The sequence below is a fragment of the Antrostomus carolinensis genome, unplaced genomic scaffold (genome assembly GCF_000700745.2).
Source record: "Antrostomus carolinensis isolate BGI_N321 unplaced genomic scaffold, ASM70074v2 scaffold7258, whole genome shotgun sequence".
Classification (NCBI taxonomy): Eukaryota; Metazoa; Chordata; class Aves; order Caprimulgiformes; family Caprimulgidae; genus Antrostomus; species Antrostomus carolinensis.
Genome location: NW_010334926.1, coordinates 3162 through 24178, shown reverse-complemented (window position 1 = coordinate 24178; position 21017 = coordinate 3162). Strand labels below are relative to the sequence as shown.

Here is a 21017-nt window from a genome sequence, read left to right as displayed (position 1 = left end):
CAGATCCATCACAGCCACAGAGCCAGCACTCACTCCCACCGCCTGGACTTGCATACCCGGCTGACTTGTGCCCTTTTAGGTCAGATTTAGGTAAATCTGAAATTAGGCAGGACAAACCATTACTGCAACAGTGCAGGAGAAACGCAGAGAAACAACTGGGGCCTCAGCATGCAAGGATTTCTGACTATGGGCCACAGAAAAATCTCCCTGAAGCACAGGAGTACGAGGTCTTTGAAGACCTGCTTCTGCAGAGCCAATGCCAGCAAAGAGAGGGCCACCTCCACACTGCTCCATACAGGTGAGGTGTTTGCATGCAGGTTCCTGGGATGGTTTACAGTGTTTCATACACTGTCTTGGACAGGGACCTCGCACAGGTGACAAAACTCACCTTTGTAACCAGATCCGAGTGCCTTATGATCGCTCTCACAAAGAACCTGTAGTCTGTCACCTCTGTTCCCACTTCAACTTTAGCTGCTCCCAGGTAGAGATGCATTTTGTGATTGGCACAAGGGATGGCAGTGAGATCAAAGTTCCGCATGCGGTTCAACTCCAGCTGAAAAGCCAGAGCTGGCTCCAGATGACGGTAAATCCTGTCTTCCTCAAACTGGAGCCACCAGCATCACAGAGGTAGGAAGGAGTGTAAAAGAGGAGGGCAGGTTAAGAAGCTGAAATGCTGAGGATGGGAAGAACTGGACAACATCCATTATGACATTTAATATTTAATTAAAAACCTAAAAATTCAAATTAATCCAACCCCAAATTTTTTATCTCATGCAGAGTCACGAGCACTAACAGCTGCACTGAAATTGTTGAAATACTGAGAGCAGAAGACTAACTGCAAGACAGCAAGTTCTCGAGCTCACCCCCACAAAACCTTTCTCTTTTCCACAACAGCCAGAAAGTTTGGTGTTGAATCACTGCACTGTGTCCAATGCTCCCTGGTTACACTGCAGCTAAAATCTGCATAAACAGAAGCTTCAGGTCAGGCTTCCAAATGCACAAATTTTTATCCCCAGATTTCAGAGGCTCATCATTGTTACTGGCATCAACTGCGGGCTGTGTGGACAACTGGTCTAGCGAGGCAGGAGAAAATACCTCACTAGGCTGTGAAGTTGGGCTGAAGGAGCTCCCACCCTCTTAGCCTCCCAAGGAACAGCTACATGGAAGAAGGATAAAGCCAACACTCAGAGAAAAGTATTAAGATCAGAGAACTTACCTTATCCCGGGCACGGAACGTGAAGAACTTTGGAAACTCCCTCTGTTTGAAAGGAAAAACAATGACGTCAGCCCTCCAAAAGGAAACCAGCTCATCTGCCCCGAGAGTGCTCACAGGCCAGACCTGGGGCAGCACCACAGCAGAGGAGGTGACAGAAGTTGTTACAAGCTACTTTTTCAGCATCACAAAGGGTGGTGCAAAATCATGTTACCCTCAGGAAAGCAGCAGAGGTGGTTTAAACCTGTCTTCGCTGCTAATGCAACAGAGGCTACTTAATTGGCTTTTGATTATTATAGTCAATTATTAACAGACAGTAACAAGGAACTGGCCAGACAGCAGTGGGAAACCTCTAGTTCTATGATGATGATGATTACTGTGGAAATGTTTGGGAGCCACACAATGATATTAACACTCCATTACATAAACAGAGGTACACAAAACAATGATCTGTATTCTCCAGCTCTCTTCACACTGTTACTGCTAGAAATACTCTCTCTTCCCAAGGAGAACTAGGAATTGTAAGCCAGTAACTTGATCCTCGTGTATTAAATAGTTCTCTACCAAAGTCCCCCAAATATGATTAGGTTTCTCTGTTATTCTGTTGCACAGATAAAATCCTAGCAAATTGTAAGGGCTTTACATTTTTGTGGCACGTGGCATGTGCCTTAGAAAGAGACTAGACAGCATCCTTCTACCTGTCCCTCTGGTTCCATCCACTCCCGTGGAATGACACTTGTACTGAGTGGAGAAGCTTTTGTGAATGCTTTGCATCAACATGAGAACACCAGCCATTTGTGCTAAAGGTGACCTGAGAGAACATACACAACCTGCCAGAACTGTCTTATTCAGAAAGAAAGAAGGTATCTGACCTGGAGTCACTGAATTGCGGAATCACATTTCACTGTCAATGAGAGGCTCCACTGAGCAACACAACTTTTAAGGTTAGAAGTCATCTCCTAGCTAGTCATCTTCCTCCAACTCCTATTAAAAAGTCCCCAGAACTTCACCTGATGACTCTCAACTGAGCAAAATAATTTGTGTTTCCCTGGAGTATGACTTCCAGAATAGTACAGGAAATCCTGCCTGAAAATTCAGGCAATAGGTGTACTGGGTGAGTCTGTGAGCATCAACTGTACTCTAAGAAAACCATCACTTGCACATTTCCTCACTTCTCTTCCACATCCCTCCTACCTGTCCTCCTCTGCACACTGCCAATTCCTCCTAACATCATCCATGCTCATTCGATCACTAATGTAATTGCTGCCAAGGCATTTGACTAGTGTTGTGGGCAAATATAATAATTAGATGTGCACACACACAAAAATTCTCAATGCTCTGGTACCAAAATCCAAAAGAGTGCTCCATTTCCTAGGCAGAAGAATTATACCCCCGCTGTGTTCTAATCAACCAACCATCATCAAGACAATCAAAATAATTTGCCTAAATTAGCCAATCAAGACACCCTGCAAACTGCAGAATGTGAAAAGCTACAACAGAAATCATCATAGTTGATTATTATACTAATAATCACGTTAAAAACCTAATGAGATGAGGAAATTGGAAGCTTGCTGGAGCAACTCTCTATTACCTCAACATGCTGGGAACTAATTATATAGACTGTAATTAAAACAAAAACAAACCCAAGCCCAGGCCTTGGCTAAGTTAATAGTTGGTCCGGTAATAAACGGAATAGAATAGGAGACAGTAATAAAGACTGACACTCACTAGAGATCCCAGAGGTACTCTACAAACTTTGCAAACAGATGACACACACGCTGCCTCCTCCAGCTCAGGAACCAGGAGCAGCTGAACAGTCCATCACTCTACATGGCAGCTCAGGGCCGACTTGTTCTGATGGCTCCTTTTCTCCTTTGTCTCCTGTCTGACCACTGACACACGCTACTGTGCTTATTCACAGACTTATTTATCAAACCAGTTCTCTAAAATGTCCTTTTTTTCAATCTAAAGCCTGGACTTTCTTGCTTAAGGTCCCAACACCTCTCCAAAAAGTCCAGTTTCCTACAGAAGCTGTTCCCAGATGCGTCTCTGTGCCTGTACTGTGAGCAGCGATTCCCATGTGCTGATACCCACATTTCTTCCAATACTATTTTTGCTGATTTGTAAACTAGTTTTCCTCTTGTAAAGCTTGCTAAACCAGGTGTATTGAGTACAGGATGAATTTCTTGCACTTTCAAGACTCCTAATAACTTCCAGAGTTGTAAAGTAGATACACAAGGGATAAAAATCTGGTTTATGCCTTACATTGCCACCTTGAAAACTAAACTCACTGATGCCCAAGCCCTGGGGAAAGAAGTAATTCTTAGCAGTAAGAGCACCAAACATTTTCAACATCACTAAGCCACTATGTGAAATTTAGCAAGTCCCTTCAATTACTTCTCTAAGTTATTTTAAAATCAGTAACAGATCTAAAGAAATAACTACACTACACAAGAAACACAAAAATTTAATTGTATAATTACATTTTAGAAGACAAAACAATACTGAAACAAACGAGATCTTTATTAATGTGGCAGTCATGAGTTCAGCCAGGTAACAAGAGAGACTTTAGCATTCTGAATGGCCCCACTGAATGCAAAAGGCCACTCCTGTATTTGAAGTTAGATGTTTGTTCCCATACTCCACTTAACTCTGACACCAATGTTGGCATTAAATGCCTGACTAAGAACCAAAGGAGAAGCCAGAGTCACTTACGTGTCTCCTGGCCTCAGGTCAAGAATACCACCGTGTTCTAGGCCCTTTTACTTACATGAAATCTCTGATCCACCTCATAGTTGACCTGTTTCCTGAAGTCCTTACAAACGAAACATACAAACACGGGAAGACAAGAGAAAAAAAAAAAGCAGAAGAAAGCTAGCAATTAGGATGAAAATTAAAGATTAATTAATTCAAGAACACAAGAAGTGCCAAGATTGTTTACAATTGTAAATTAATTTTCTTAAGCGAATTCATCAAAACCATCTCAAATTTTAGAGAACAAAAACAGTAAAGAGAGAACTATATATAGTTCATACAGCATTTAATTTGGGAAAAAACACATCAAACATCGATGCTATTATGAGCTAGGAACCAGAGAGTTCTGAGCAGCATGAGAGATATCAAAATACCTTCTGTGCTACAAGGAAAGTCAGCCTCCGAATCCCGTGTTCAATCAGGACTGATTTCTGTAAAAAGGTAAGGATGGAATCAAGTGACTGGATGAACACAAAAAGAACACATCAAAACCATCTCGAAATCTTCTATGGACTGAAAAAGCTCTGCAGATCCTCCTGCATCTATGCTGTGAGTTCCTAGCCCACTTCAGGCTACTGATAGCTGAGTCTGCTCATCTGATGATCGCCCAGGAGCACACAGAGGCAAATGCATTAAATCTGGAGAGGTAAGTAACCAAATCGCAAGCACACAGCGCTCCAGCTGAGCCTGGCTCACCAGGAAAGCAGAAGGGCTGTTTACAAGTCTTGCAGGATAGATTCTGGTGCAATTTGCTGAAGTAAGCTGGTGCTTTTTGCAAAGATGACTTTTTGAAGCACAGCATGGACATTGTAAAGCCATGGAAGATGCTGGAGAAGGAGTTTTAAAGGAACTGACCCAAGGAAGCACGTAGCACATACTTGATTTTGGCACAAGAAGCACACAGCCAACCCACACCAAAGGACAGATCTGTCATCATTGCCAAGGTGACACATGATAGGTGTCACTTAGGTTTTTCAAACAGATGCTAGAATATCCCTTCTGGTTGCTTCTTTATCAAATTCCACGTTTCAAAATCAGTATTTGCCACACCACTGATCTTATGAAGTGTTAAGATTTTATAATTCTGCTCTGATTTCTAAAACTTTTTCCTTTCTCCTCCTTTTTCTAATTTAAAAGCAAAGAAAAAAAAAAAAGAACAAAAAAAAGAAACAAGAAACAAGAACTCAGCTAGACCAGGAACAAAACAACCCCTTTCAGCACAGATTGAAATGTTTTACTAAGGTTAAGCCCTTTGAAAATGAGCATCAGTGACTATATTCATGGCAAGAGGAAGAAAATAACTTTAATAATGCCATGATTTAAAAAGCAAAAATTGTTATTGCTTTTAAAATTCCACAAGTGGCAGACAATAACAGCATAGCAACAGGATCCTGATTACATCGTAATAATGTGGGTCTCACAGCAAGTCCACAGCTATTACAGAGCGATTAGCCATCAGCACCTGGAGAAACTCCATTTACACTGACTGCCTCAATCTCCTCCACAAGTCATTTACAAGTATATGATCCTAATTTCTATTAAAAAAACCACACACAACATGCTGGGACTAGAAGATTATTTGGACAATTTGGATCAACCTATTTGATAGTTTAATGTGTTTTGGAATTTTTTTTTTTTTACTTCTTTCCTTTTATCCCCTCCCATAAAACGCCTGGAGCATGATCAAGCAGATGAAAAGCAGAACTAGTTTTAATTTTTATATTTTATTATTTCCTTTGCTTAAAGAGACAGGAAGCTGCTGACATCACATGGATACCAGCCCCATTTTGGAACCCCTCATTTCTGCAGAAGGTATTACCACCTCCCACACTGGGCAGAGAACTTAGAAACCACTCGCTCAGTCCTCCCATAGTCATTGCAGGTACCACAGATGCAGCAGGGTCCCAGTGCCTGGTGGCCTATTTACCTCCAGGAGCCAGTGGAGGAGTTCTTCACACCAACCAGAAAGCAAGTGCAGGCAGACAGGAGAGGGCAACGGACACAAGGAGGCTATCCCCAACTCATGTTGTCTCACAAATGACCACAGGACTAACATTTGGTGCTCTAAAATGTATCTCAGGCTTAAGGAGCAACAGAACATACCAAATCAATTCCACCTTGTGCCAGAAATATCATATTAGGTGGGTGCTCCAGCATGCCAACAACAAGGAGAACAAATTTTAATTGCATTAAGATTGTTGTGATATGGAAAATACGGGCCATTTTAATGTCACTTTCCATGCTCTGTTACTCATATAACAACTCTGCCACCAGGGAGAGGGATAAAGCACATTTTTTCAGAGCATCTGGAGGTAGGTACTGAAGATTGACCTGATCTATTTAAAACCTTAAAGGTCTCTCACCCTATCAAAAACAAAAGGGAAGAAGTCCTGACCTGATGGATTAGCATGCACTGCAAAGAGAAACAATGACCTGGAGGCTTCAGAAAGGTGCAGCTACATCCAGTCAAAGAAGTGGTAAGGTTTTACATGGGATAAATTGAGGGTGTAACTCTTGCATTTATTTGTTTGGGGGGAAAAAAGAATCAAACAAAAAACCGAGGAACCTACTGGCTTTTCCCAAAGCAGCCAGAACTGTTCTGCACAATCACACAGCTCCAGAGAGAGAATCAAGGCAACTTACCTTGCTCTGCGTGAACTCCCTGAACATGGCTGCCAGCCCATCATCATCAACGTCACTGTCTGTTTTAATAGCAACATTAAGAATGTGAATGGGCTCCTCACGGGCTGCCTGCAAGACAAAGAAAATATTCCCCATAAATAAATAGTTAACACCTTAACACCTGTGAGCTCTCTAAACAGGCTCCCTAAATACAACTCTAAAACACAAGGTGTCCTAAGGAAAATGACCTCAGCAGAGCATGCTGGAAACCAAGGAAAAACATGAGGGAAATCCTTCACCAAGCACCCTCACAAAGTGCAGCTTCACAGATGTAAGAGTTAATGTCCACAAACAGCAAACAAGAGCTTCATTTGGAGAATCCAATTCTGATGGTCACATCTGACTTGGCTAACTCAAGTGTGCTTCATTTGGATGCAGAAAGAATGCAGGGTCAGGTCCTCTCTTTACAAGATGCAGCACAGGCAGGGCATAAGAGGACTTTGGCATCAAGAAAGGTAATGAAATTAAGTAAATTCAAAGTGTAGGAGAAGAACAACATGTGGTTTTGTATCTACAACAAAATGAAATACTGTGGAAGCATCAATTACGTTAGAGCTCTGAGAAACGACAAATTTAGCATTTAAGAGCCTGCAGATGACTGTGAAAAACACAGTATGAGCAGGAAATTATCACTGGTGAGGTGAGGGGGAGGCAAAGAGAGAGATCTGCGGACATTGAGGGTGAGGGTAATATCCTGGAACACGCCTCCAGTACTTCCACACATCAAGATCAGTGGATCAGTTTAAAACCAAGCCCTGTTCTGGACACAGACTGTATTCCAACAGAGCTTCCTGCTGTTGGAGGGCAGGACAGAGCAATGGAGCAGTGATCTGTGTCTCTAAGGGAAACTGGTCTTCTATCACTGAGGAGTATAAACCATCTGCTGCCACTGCACCTGTTCTCCACACCAACGCAAAAATTGAGGGGTTCCTCTCATCTCTTCCTCCTAAAAACAGTTCTAAGTGGTAGAACAGCGGGAAGAATCAGAAGGTAATGTGACTAGGAAGGGTGTAAGAGAAAATAAGGCAAATCAGACTTAAGGTAAAGGCAGTAGAATATGCAGTTCAACACCTCAATGCACAGAGAAGGTCTGGAAACTTAATTGTGGGTCTGAACTCTCAGTTACGCTGCTGTGGCTCCAGTAATTCTGCTGATGTTAAAATCTACAAACTAAATTTACATGGAAAGTAAGAGACTTAGCTGTAGTTTTAGAATAGAGTCAGAAAATGGCCACCTACTTTGAATCACCTGCTGTGGAACAAGCAAACAAATCACATACATAAATACATAAAGCTCTTAACTCCTGCTTCCAGCACTCCAGCTAGTGAAAAGTATCTAGCCTGCAGTCACTGCGGCATTCTGCAGGCCTTCTGTTTCCAACCTGAGAGCAATCTCCAGAGAAAAAACTACCATACCTTGTCTTCATCATACAAGGAAGCATGGCCAGCTTCGGGGAAGGTTGGGCTCTGGGGAGGAGAGTCGCAGAAGCAACCCATCACTTCATCAAAGATTCTGAAATACACCAGAGAAGTATTAGTCATCAACACACTGCTGCTAGCCCACTGCAAGCATCTAGTGCTAAAATCCCAAAATCATGTTGCTGAGGAGAGGAGGGAGAGAAAAGGACTCCTTCCTTTGCAGGACAAACTCCAAAGATGAGGAGGCAATACCTCCTCCAGTTCTCAAACCAAAGCAGGACTGGATCTTCTAACATTTGTCAGAGATCTTATGGTTGCAGGCCCTCACAAATGCTATGGGCTCTGCTGGGGTTTTTTGCCCACACCTACAAGGTTAAAAGCATAAAGAACACACTCTCCCACATATATATGCGTGAATAAGAGCGTTAGAAGAAATCAGCACAATTGCAAATGCTCTCCAATCAGCAGAAATTCAGGATGCTGATCCTCCTGGCCGCAAACTGCTCTTACAGAAGTCTGAAACTTTCAGTTCTCTCAAGGAGACAGACAAGGGGATCCAAACAACCCTCCACCTGAAACTCCAGAAACTTAGCAAACAAGCTCAGGACCAGTTTAAACCTGACTCTAGACAAGGTAAAGAGTTCTCCCAGTTCCATTTGGGCCCACCTAGGAAGCTGGTACCACAAACACTCGCCACCTTTCCCCACGTACCTGACAAAATCCTCGAAGGTGCGGAAGGAAACCATTCCACCCATGCGCTGGCACGGCGGGGTGAATGAATTGTCTAGCAGCACATCACTCACACTAGCTACATGGACCATCCCGTAGTGATTGAGGTTGGAAGAGAAGGACATTCTAAACAGCAATTCAATAAGATCACAGTTAGTAGGGACAAGGGAGAGAAGAATATCACTGGATAAAGATCTGTGCACGTGGCTTTGAGTGCTTGCAGTGTGGTTGTTTATCCAACACAACCGCTGCACGATTTGTTAGATTCTTCAGCACACCAGACCTGCTGTGCTGTCTTCTCCAAAGTCCCTGCAGTGCTGGCATGGCCCTGGTGCCATTAATGCCCTTACATGGACCTTGGCCCAGTGTATAGGAACAGTAAATGGTTAGGAAATAATGTTACAACCCTTTAAAACAGGTACTTCTTGAGGTGACAGGTGAATTGTGACTACGCAAAGCCAAACGCATTTTTCCTCCTGTATGTCTGTTTTGGTTTCCAGGTGGAATACTGAGATAAACAGCAATAATTCTAAGCTTTGACACTTTAAAGATTTAGTAAATTTTTCCAAATGAAGTTAAAGTGTACCAAGCTGTATTATCCTACTGCTTCCACAATTTTTCTGGTCATACTGTACTTTAGGTTCCTCAAATGCAGAGTGGTACAGTGCCCTCTCTAAAATCCTATACTGGTGACAGGGTTTTCTGTAGCCTTACACTAGTACTCCTGCCCTAAATACAGTCCCTTCTACAGTGCCTTCCACTTAACTGCTGAGCAAATTGATGTGCTCCTCCAGCTAATTGAATCCATACTTTTAAAACATTGCAACTCCCCCTACTCATTTATTTGGCTCAGTTTTGATTGTTGAAAGGTAGCAGCTGCTAAATACAAGCAGTTGGCCACAGAACACATCTGTCTTAAGGAGCAAGGAGCTCCAGACACTTACCATGGTCATACTCATGCCTGATGTCTCCTGTTTAAGCACTGAGCTACTCTGCAGTACGCACATCACTCGCACAGGACTGATTCCTTATTTAAGTGAGGAGGACTGGAACAGACTTACACCAGCTCAGAGGAAGGCACTGAGTAAGGGACTTCTATTTAAAGCAGGAGCACTGGTCACTAAAGGTCAGCATTCCTTCCTGGTAGAGGGCAAGATTCTGAGCATATTAGAGTATCACTGAGTTCTCATGCAGCTCAACTGCTAGAGCAGCACACATCAGTTGTGAAATAGTTGGTGTTATTTGGGGCTTTGGGCTATTATTTTTATGGTGTTTTAAAGACCCACAATGTTATGGGCAAAACTAGCAGAGGAAGTTTCTCTCACAGTGAACAAATAGCTCACAACTAAGGAGACATCCTTTCCCTAGCTACTAGAATTGGGTTTTGCCTTCTCTGCAATAATTATTTAGAATTTCTGAACTGCGCTATGGAGTCATCTTAATTCACTGAGACACCTACTTCAAAAGCTCCCTGCAACATGGTGAGACCTTCAAACTTGCTCTGAAGAGACAGAAATGCCAGGCAGGCACACAGCAGTGCTCTGCAACACAGGAACAGTGCGTTCTCACTTGCTTTGCTCTCCCCCAGGGTTAGGAAGACATTCACAAAGCTAAATTTCTGTCCTTCCCAACTGGTGCCACAGCAGGAGGCAGAAGGCAACGGGGAAAAAAAAATCAGGGCAGTGATTCAGCACAGCGCATGCTTGATTTACAACTTGTGAAGTCAAAAAGATGCTCAATGGCTGTGTTGGATCAGATGCCAGTAGCACAGCAGGCAAACCAGGGGCCCAGCCGTGCTGGCCACGGCCCTGCTGCCATGCACACCGAGCCTGGCCCAACCCGGGGAGAGCTGACACTGCTACTTACCAGCTTTCCTAAGATTTCTGTCTTTCCACGTACAGAAAACCATTGTGATATGGTCCTAAGTATATTGTTAACAAGTTTAAAGTAGCATCAGTTTGATTAATAGCTCTCCATGTTTAAAGTCACTCTATGTTTCCATAATTTATCTCTGATTAAGAGCCACGAGACTTTCAAGCCTGTTTTTACTATTTTTCCCTAAATAGGCTTGTAAGCAGTAATAAATAATAGGTATTCACGTTTTGAAAGAGAGAAATTTTTCAGGACATGCCTTGGTGTACATTTCTTACAACTAATACAAAAAATATCACAGAACAGTAACTAAACAAAGAGACAGCAGACATTTTTCATGTATTATTTAGAACAAGAAATACTTTTCAACTGAGACACGGGAGGAAAAATTAGCATCCAAACACAACAAAACATGCTGTCAGCTGTTGGAGATGTAGATTCATCTATGGTGTGAGGGAGGTGAGACAGCCTCGACAAATTCTAAGCTAGTTGCAAGAAACCAGAGTAGCAACAGGTCTGCTATCGGCGAGGAGCAACTGCCTGTTTCACTGTGACATCCTACCAGAGGGTCAACAGCTGAGAATCCAGTTCCAAAAAAGAGACCCTAGAAACAGCATTCTGCCAGAAGTTTGCTGTGTACCATACTGCAGATGAGCTGAGTCACCTGGCTAATTTAGTTTTAAAGATTGCTGCATGCAAAGCTTTTTTAAAGGGTAAAGAAAAGCTGAAAACATGTTTTAGACAAAGGGAGAGGAAAAGGGAAGGAAAAAGCAAGAGTTATGTTTGAGAGCTTCCCAAGTAAGGATAAGGGCACTAAAACAAAACATGTTAAAACATTAAGTATTAGGCTACTTCTTTCTAGTCTGTCTTTTCAAATTTTAAAAGATGACAAGTACCATACCTGTTTAGCGTGGGGATGTTCCCTCTGTAATCAAACAACCACAGTTAGTTACAGATTGGTTAGTGAAAGCCATAATAAAGAACCATCATCAAGCTGATACAGAGACCAGCAACAAAGTTTACAATTTATTCAACCAAAATTTGTCAACCATCAGGTTATCAGGCAGAATTAAATTTCATTGACCCTGAGAAGGCACCCACCACCTGACTTCGCTTGCCATGGCTGCCAAGGGCATGAGCACAGACCACGCATGGAACATGCAAATAAAGACACCCCAGGAAACCCCATGGTGTTTGCGAGGTACCCCGCGTTCCTACAGCACCTCAAGCCCTTTGCATCCACCAAGTGAGCTTGACAAGCAAGACCAGAGCAGAGGGCTCGCGCTCCCTGACAGAAGGGCAACCAGCACAGATGCAAAAGGTGACCGTATCACAGAGGAAGATTGCAGCAGGGTCAGGAAAAGAAGCCAAATCCTCATTGCCAAACCTCCAGGTCAGAAAGCAGCAGCCCACGCGCCGGCTCCCACAACAGCAAACACACACATCAGCACCATGCAGTACTCTGCACTCACAGCGTTCAAGTCCTTGAATATCAAAAAGAACAAGCAGTACTTCAGGCTGATTTAGGAAAATTTTACAGTTCCTTTTATACCATCAGTCCAACTCTTCCTATTTTTTGCATGCAGGCTAGGGCATAGCGATGCATGTAAGGCAGAAAGAAGGTGAGGGGCACATTTACATGCCAGCATAAGAACAGCACAGTCTAGCCCATCTTAGCTACGTTCAGGAAAGCATAAGGTAGTGTATTGCTCCGTGCAAGACGTAGAAACTGCTGTGATCTGACATTCAAAATAGAAAAAAACTACATGCACACAGGAGGCTTGTGCAAAATTGATTAGCAAACATGAAAAGACTGAGAGCAAAGCTTCAGGGAGCACGTAACTGGACATTCACCCTCCCCTTCCCTGCAGAAACCTGGAGGAGATCAAACCACAGACCTTCTCAACACCCTTGACCATAGGCAAGACGCCAAGTTACTGGGCATGAGGTCTCGATTCCTAACGACCAGTGTATTTCCATGGTCACACCACTAAACACACTGACTGGTCCTGTTCTCAAACTGGTTTTGTCACAGCAGAGTCGTATTCACTACAAGGTTGTATGACTGGTGCATTACTGGTAGAGGCACAAAAGGTTCCCGTGGTCTCCTTAAACCATACAGGAGAAAGCACAAGATGGCCTGAGGATGTATCTGTTCAATGGTAAATAACAAAAGTATTTCATTTCATTCAGAGGCAGTGGAGAGACACTGAGCTGCAGAGCCTGTGGTCAGAACTGAAAGGGCCACAAGGCCTCAGGGCATTGAGACCTATTTTTTTTAGCTTGGCCAGTGGTGGGAAAGCTGCATGTGATCTGCTTGAGCTAGAAAAAAATAGTCCAGAGAGGACTGGCAGCTCCTACACCTGGTACACTGGTGTGGCGGTCACTGGAACTCTGTCAGAAAACAGATGGGAAGAAACCCAGCATAAAAAATGTTCCTCTCCCTCTCAAAAAAGGCACCCTGCTGCTCCAGGAACTCTTCTCCAGCCACTCAGCAGGGCAATGAAGAATTGTAATGAGGAAAACAGAAGACCCAGTGGCTGGAGATGTCAGAAGAGAAGGGAGGAAGAGCCTTCAAGCTGCACACTATGGGGCTGGCTTCACACCTACAGGTCCTCACAGCTGTGGAGGGTGTTTTTGCATCAGGAGCTGGACTGTCACTAGTCAATGAAATGCACTAAGAGGTAAAGGTTTGATATTTGCAGCACAATCAGGCCCCACAAAAGGCATTCCAGTCCCCTCACCGAGCTGCACCTCTGCAGCTCTGACAAATGAAACACCAGCTGGAATCCAGCCTGCCTGGCCTTCAGGCAACACCAGTGCAACCAGCAGCACCACAGTCCTGGGAGCTAACTAACGGCACAGCTGATGGAGCGTGTGCCAACAATGTTCTCCACAGTCAACCCCACGTAGCTGATCCCAGGATCAGAAACCCTCTCACCACACCAGCCCCAGCCTTTCTCCCTGTCTCTTTTCAGCCTCTCACAAGGTCCTTCTTGACCAGGGACGCTGATCTCGCCAGGGATCTGCTCCATACCCATGCGAGCTCTACTGCTACAATTAGTCCTTCTGCTCAGGCAAACAAAAATCCCCTGAGGTCCCTCCTGCACCTCCTGCTTGAATCTGTATTTGTTTCCCCTCGCCCCTCCCTTTCTTTTTCCTCTTTCTCAACAAGAGCACTCCCCTATGAAAATGATGGCAAGGCATGCAAAGCGCCACTGGTCACATCAAGCTGTGATGGAGTGCCAGAGCAGGGCAGAGCTTTTGAAATCAGGCAGCAAAGCGGAATCAGCAGAGGTCGGCTGAATAACCCACTTGCAGTTATTAACAGCAGTACCACAGGAGAAAGAGCAATTCCACTGGCTGTGACCAGTGGCATTCCTCTTATGTTTCTTCATTTCTGTAGAAGAATCTAAACAGAAGGCTGTGGAACATGCCTCAAACCATACATTTTGATTGGGTTTTTCCTCTCCCTCTTTCTTTCCTTATTCTTCTGCTCCCTCTGTGATTCAGCCAAGCTGAATCTGCTACTGAAGTCCAATTTGCATAAAATTATCGTCGTTCCATTCAGTTTGCTGCCCCTTCAACAGCCCCTTCTTTGCTCTGTTGGAAGATTTTGCCCTTTCTGAAACAGGCAAGCCAAGGGAACTGCAACACATTACTGCTGCCTGCTGTCTAATTAACATCAAACCCTCAGCACGAAACTGCAGGGATTTACAGGTGTCCTGGAATAATTTCCCCCTCCTCCCTCCTGGTATCAGCCAGTCTCCCGCAACAAGGAGGGGACCTCAGGCTACCTAATGATACACCACGAGTTATACACTCGGGGCTCCGGGCTCGTACGGTTGGAGTCCAGAGCAGCACCGCTGATTCAATACCAGCAATCCAACGACTGATGCAAGAGGCTGCTTTAGCCATTTAACTATTTTAGCCCACAGAAAACGCTTCCATTGTGTCAGAAATTCATTGTAAAATGATAATAGGAAGGAACCTATAAACACTGCTGTAAGTGTAAGTGAGTTTTGGTTTCTTATTCCTCTGTAAAAAGCATTGTTTAGAAACAGCAATATTTAATTTGTCTTTTAGCCTTCAAAATGGTTTCTACCTGTAAGCTAAAGAAGAGGCTGACAAAAAAAAGAACAACAAAAATACTCCATAGATGATAAAACATCAAGAGACAGCAAAGGAGAGATCATGCACCACTCTTAAGCCTTGAAATCAGCAACATCAAAGTCCAAGTAGGGTGTCAACAACATCCACAAACACAGGAAGAGGAGATACGGGGCAAAACCAAGCACAAGATAGTCGAGACATTTATATTAATACCCTTGGAAATACAAAGCAATTAATGACTAGACTTGAATTCCACCCTTGGAAGCATCATGGACAGCAGGATGCAGTCCCAAGAATGAATTCAATCTAGACAAGTCTCAGTAAGGCGTTCGCCAAGTTGTGTGCATTCCCAACTCCAAATGCAACTAGGGTCAGCTGGTATCAGACGTCTTGTTTATCAAGTTTCAAAAGTAAAACTTGCTTCAAAGCTCACTAAGACAGTTATCAAAACAAAATCTTAATCTGCAGTGTTAAAACCTTCCTTCACTTCCACCTCCCGTGGTACATCCTGACTCAAGACTCCCCAGGACATCTCAAGGCCCAGTGTGGCAGTTAGGGGTGGCACGTGGGACACAAGGAAGGCATGGGCTCAGTGCACTGATGGATTGGGAAGGCATGGCTGAGGCATCGGAGTGAGCACACAGACTGGGTTATTCCTCAGTGTCCTTTGGAGCTCAGCATATTCAGAAGGCAGAGCCCTGTGGTATCATTGCTGAACTCCAAGATAAAGATAGAGCCAGTGTCTCTAAGTCACCCTTGTCAGCAATTGTCTTGGCATCTGACAGAGGGAACACATTTATCTCCACGTAAAACAGAGGGATCTGTTTTGTGGGGACACATTTACCTCTGAGTTCTTCCCTTCTGATCCTCCAGCACATCTGCTACTGAGGAAGGAAAGACTAAGAGAGCAGCTGAACAACCTGGCTAGAGGAATGCAGTGAGCTGGAGAAAAGGGGATGCTTTAGGAGGAGCAGTGCAGCAGCACGGGGCCGCAGCAGGCTCCAAAAGCTGGCTACAGCAGACAATGTCCCAGTTTAATTTAAACCTTACAGCTTCAGACATAAGAAAGGCTGTTCGAAAGCAGGAGAGAGGGATTATTAGAAAAAAAAAAAACCCTTCTCCTGTTGAAAAAGCACTATAATTCCCTCTCCCTATAGTAGACACACAATGTTTCTTTGAACAGAAGATTTTAGCTAAGATTAGGCAAGCACTGTTTCATGTGCTGAACACCTAAGAAAGGCCTTTCAGTGTCTGTCACCTAGCCTGCCACTCTCACAAAGGAAGCTGAACTCTCTAAACACCAGTCAATATTCCACCAGCTTCCCATCTCAGCAGGGCAGTCTGAACAAGAGGGAAGCAAAGAACAGCTCAGGACAGGGCTCATTTCTTTCTCACATCTTTTCTCCCCAGGACTCAAAGAGGCAGGTTATCCAAAGGCAAGGGGCTGGGCACAGCAGCGTTGGTTTGCAGAGCCCTGCTGCAGCACGGAGCGATCAGCATCCCGCAGATACCCTTGGATCACTTCCTCCACATCGGATTGCTGCAACGCCCTCTACTTGGAGAGGGTTTGGAAACTCCAGGTACTGCAAAAGGCACCAGATGGTTCTGCTGTTCTCCTCATCTGCCTTGCACCAGGCAATAAGGAATGCTGGGTCTGATCTATAAGCCCCTCTCTGCTTTCCATTACAAGCAGACTTTATCCCTATGTCTTACCCTTGCAATCAGCATCAGTGGGGATTCTTCCAACAGGATGTTTTCTATTAATTTAAACAAATAACTCCCAAAACAGTTTCTGCCCACAAAACCCACCAGGAGCAGGTTGCATTTCTATGATTTTGTTAGCAGATTTAACAGTTTTTCTCTCCTCTCTGCTTCCATGTAAAGCCTTCCCGTGGGCAGCTGATGGCAATCATTCAGCAGCCAAAAATACCAAGTGTGAGTACCTAGCTGTGATTAGGCAGACCAGAAGTAGTGACTGTGATTGTTTCCGTTACAATTAAGCAAAGGCATAGCAGGGCTGAATACCAATAATAAAGAATTTAAATCTAGCAACTATTCTCAGTTTGCAACATTCCCTACAGGAATATTTACTCCAGTAAAATTCAGGCCCTTAAATATTCACAGAAATCAGCCACAAAAGGGACCAGGGCTTAAAAAGATCTGATAAAGTGCTGAAAAATGTGTGGCATCATACAACTAACACCAGCTCCAAAAGAGAATGTTCTCTTCAGGGCCCTTTAGTATCTACTCCTGGTTCACCAGTGCCCAACCCTGCAGAGCCTCAAGGTTGCCTGGGATACTTTGGTTTTGGGGTTTGTCCTCGGAATGCATTTTTAGCTCTTCAGTCTAAAAGCTCATGCCACAGAAGATGCAGAAAAACACACGATGGACGTAGAACATGGTCAGAAACAACAAAGAAGACTTAAGCAAGACAACGTCAGAGTTTTGAGATTGCTGTGTCCTGGGCTTCCCATAAGGTCTGCCTCTACAGCTACCTTAAATCTACACACTCAGTGCTAATTTAAGACCCTCGGTATCCTGGTACCGGCTGTGCTTCAGCACCCAGCCACACAAATAAGTACACACTGCAAGAAGCTGCATTAAGCAAGAGGAGCCAAATTCATCACTAACAGACCGAGGTGCAACTCCAAGGAACTGAACTTGCCTATGCAAGCACTGAATTTGTTCCCAAGCCTGCTTGCCTCTGCACAAGGACTGTGATGCATTTTCAGTCAACCATCAGCAGTGCCGATGGTTGAGAAGCAGAACTGAGCTTCAGAACATCGCCCCAGCGAATTCAGCATAAAGGGGAGAGATTTCAGGACAAAGAAGCTGTTCCCCAAGCAGGTAACAGTTCTCCTCTTCCAGCTGACCTTGTCCAATTAAGCCTGCACACAGTAACAGAGCAGTAGTCAGCACAGGCAGGCCAAACAACCCCCAAGCAACAGAGGTAACTGAGACCAGCAAAGAAAAGAAATGGAGAAAGAATGGGGTGTGGAGGGGAGAGTATTATAAAGGGGGACTAAAAATAGTATGCAATTATTTACAAATATTCTAGAAATGTAGGAAACAGATGAGGCCAAATGCATGTCCCATTTGTATCATGAGTGTTTTGTGCTGCTTGTTGAGGACAGTCATTCATTTCTAGCAAACCAGATTCTGAAAACCATTTCATAAAATGTACTGATGGATTCTCAACGAAGCGAGACTGGACCCAGTTGCCCAGCCCCACCAAAAATAAAATCAGAAAAAAAAAAAAAAAAAAAAAAAGATGTTTGGAAACAAAGGAGAAAAATAGCACTGGTACCAAACTGCCAGAGCAGCACAGACCAACAGTGGCACCCGGCGGCCACAGAGATTCACTGCGGCTCTGGGCTCCAGCACGCTGCGCGCTGCCTGCGACAAAAATAAAGCATCACCTAAAATCCCCTCCTGAGTTCCTGCTGCAAATGAAAAAAACAAGGGAACTGACTAACCTGACAGATGCTGAACAAGTTCTGATAAGTTTGATTGGATTGTTTTGGGTTTTTTTAACATTATCTTACGCACACACTAGGAGATGTGACCCTTCTGCAAGATGGGGCAGGGTGTGGTTGATGCTTTTGGCTGCAGTCATGAGAAATAGATTGTGAAAAATATTGACTGGAAACCAGAGTATGTCAGCTCTGGCATTTCAAGATAAAATACATTCATACATGCAACTTGGTCTTCTCAGTCAAAAAAACCCCACATGCTAGAAAAGATTTCACCTTATCCAGAGCAGTAAAGCCAGGTTTGAAAGTAGAGCTTTCAAAGGGCTGGCAGGGGAGTGCTGCAGGAAGGGGACAGACCCCGTTTGTTCTGTATGAAAATCCCGAGTAACTGATTCTTCTGTTTGGAATTGTATCTTTTGAAGTTCAGGATCCAGCTGGAACTGAAGTTCTAGAGGAAAGTTACTGTATAAACTGAACTTAAAAATCAGGAAATATATGAAAACTGTATCATATTGAAATGAATCCAAACTGCAGAAACCACAGCTCCTGAGGTTTTAAATAATTTAGGAGAAGGAACTGGGAATTGTAGTGCTTTATCTTAAATAATCTGTGCTTATTTGAGGCACTGGGACTCTCCCTTTCTCCACCAATTCTACTGCAAGTTTTCTTCACCAAGGTAGGATGTAGCCCCTGATAAACCTCCGATTCCAAAGGCACCTGAACACGTGATCTGACCTGTTTGGATGGGAGGTAGGGAGCATGAACTGGAACTCCACCACACAGGTGTTGTCCTTCAGCTGGCGATGCTGGACACTGTTTAACTCATAGGCAATATACGCCCTTCGAACGTACACCTGGTTAGAAAGAAACTCGATCAGCTTAACTGTGCTGAGGAAGCAGAAAGAGAGAAAGATGACAAATAATACACCAGAGACTTAAAAAATATTAAAAACCACACAGATACCTCCAAATGAGTATCTAGATAGAGCTCTTAATTCAACCAGAATTTAAAGTTATTCTTTGAGGAAGGCCAGGCTGGCAGGATACAACCATCAGCACAAGGCACACAGAGTAGGCTGACCCCATTCTCTGATGCTTCACTTTCAATCCCTTCCACCTCCTAAGTCTTCTTCAAGCAAAGAAGATAACTTGAATCTGAAATTTCAGTCAATTCTGAATATTAATACCAAGACTCAAAGTATGCCAGATTCCACACAACCTACAGCTCTCGTAATCTTGCAGGGTAACAGTGTTCAAAAACAAAAAAAAACCCCAAAACAAAAACCACAGAAAAAGTAAAAATATTTATTTTTTCAATGGGAATAAACTTACCTCCAAAGCTGCCATTCTTACCACCTGGTTACTGTGGTAGAAAAAGTTGGGTAGCACATCAAAGATGGATGTCTCAGACAAAATGAGTTTCTAGAAGAGATCACATTAAGCAGAGTTTTAAAAGAGAACTGTCTGCTTTGCAAACAGGGTCAGGCAAAAAAGCAAAAACCCCAAATCAAGCCTGACCAGTTCTGATTTCCACGCTTTTCCTGTTGTTCATCAAGGATTATGACCTTTTTATATTAAATCACAGAATTATAGAATATCTCAAGTTGGAAGTGACCCATAAGGATCACTGAAGCCCAACTCCCTGTTCCTCACAGGACTATCTAAAACTAAACCATATGACTAAGAGTGCCATCCAGGCACTCCTTGAACCCTGACAGGCTTGGTGCCATGGTGCCCCACTTCCCTGGGGAGCCTGTTCCAGTGACTGATCTCAGTGAAGAACCTTTTCCTAAAGTCCTCCTGAACCTCTTGAGGAAGCTGCAGACTGCAATGAGGTCATTCTGAGATCAGTGTAGGAATGAAAACAAAAATCAGGGGGCAGATCTTGAAACCAGAACAATAAAATCTAAAGCCCCAAGGACCTTGGGACTACAGGTGAGATTTAATACAGAAACACTAACATCAGTGAGAAGAAAGCAGGGAAACAAGGAGAGAAGCCTGGTAGATACCTGCAGGTTCTCAATGCAGAACTGGTGTCCATACATGTCAATGGCAGACAGGAAGATGGACTCCACCTGGTTGTGACGCAGCTCGTAGGATGGCAAATGGGAAGCAATGAGAACCTGGTAAACAGCAAACACAAGGAGTGTCAGTGAAAGGAGCTACGCTGGGCCGTCGGCAGCAGGATGTCACCTCCAAGGCACCAACAGTCTGTTCCATCCCCAGAGAGGCGACTGGTTTCTCCTGTGAATTCTGCGGCACCTGGGCGACGCCGCAAACTCTCTCCCCTCCCCAGCCTCATTTGTGTATCTGCTGGGTTTGTATTATTGGCAATTCCCCACGGAGAAAAGGAACAGCTTCAATCAAGTTCCATCAGTGCATGTGATTTAGCACTGCAGAGCTGCTAGTCCTGGGGATTGCCTGACCGGCTGTTAATTGGAAAGCAGATCTGGCAGGCAGCAGCTGTGGGGAGGCCAGCGACGGAGACCGCCTTTCACAGCTTCCGAGCAGAGCAAGCAAGAGACACTGGTGCCAGGTATTAAATGCCCAACATGAAGGATACGGAGATAGGAAAGGGAAGCAGCTTGCAGGGGAAAATGAAGTGAAAGAGCAACATAAAGACATAGACAAGGACTGCAGCACCATTCCCAGCATGCTGCTGAGAGGTTCAATAACTGAATGGTTCAAGGACACAAACGCAATCCTGAAGGAAACATAAGGTCACTGAGCAGCTTCAAACGCCCCATTCGTTTTCAACAGTCA

At 44.0% G+C, this 21017-nt stretch overlaps 1 protein-coding gene across 1 annotated transcript in view; it reads right to left on the bottom strand.

Moving 5' to 3' along the window:
• The window catches only part of LOC104529902 (acetyl-CoA carboxylase), a gene marked incomplete at its 5' end in the record, with an annotated part of 86438 nt that overhangs the window by 64424 nt on the left and 997 nt on the right, over positions 1-21017 (bottom strand). The window contains 9 exons of the mRNA XM_010174340.1: positions 389-604; positions 1217-1258; positions 4342-4398; positions 6611-6718; positions 8065-8161; positions 8779-8922; positions 18990-19108; positions 19587-19676; positions 20264-20377. Coding sequence (XP_010172642.1) covers positions 389-604; positions 1217-1258; positions 4342-4398; positions 6611-6718; positions 8065-8161; positions 8779-8922; positions 18990-19108; positions 19587-19676; positions 20264-20377 — 987 coding nt within the window. The remainder of the gene's footprint in view (positions 1-388; positions 605-1216; positions 1259-4341; positions 4399-6610; positions 6719-8064; positions 8162-8778; positions 8923-18989; positions 19109-19586; positions 19677-20263; positions 20378-21017) is intronic.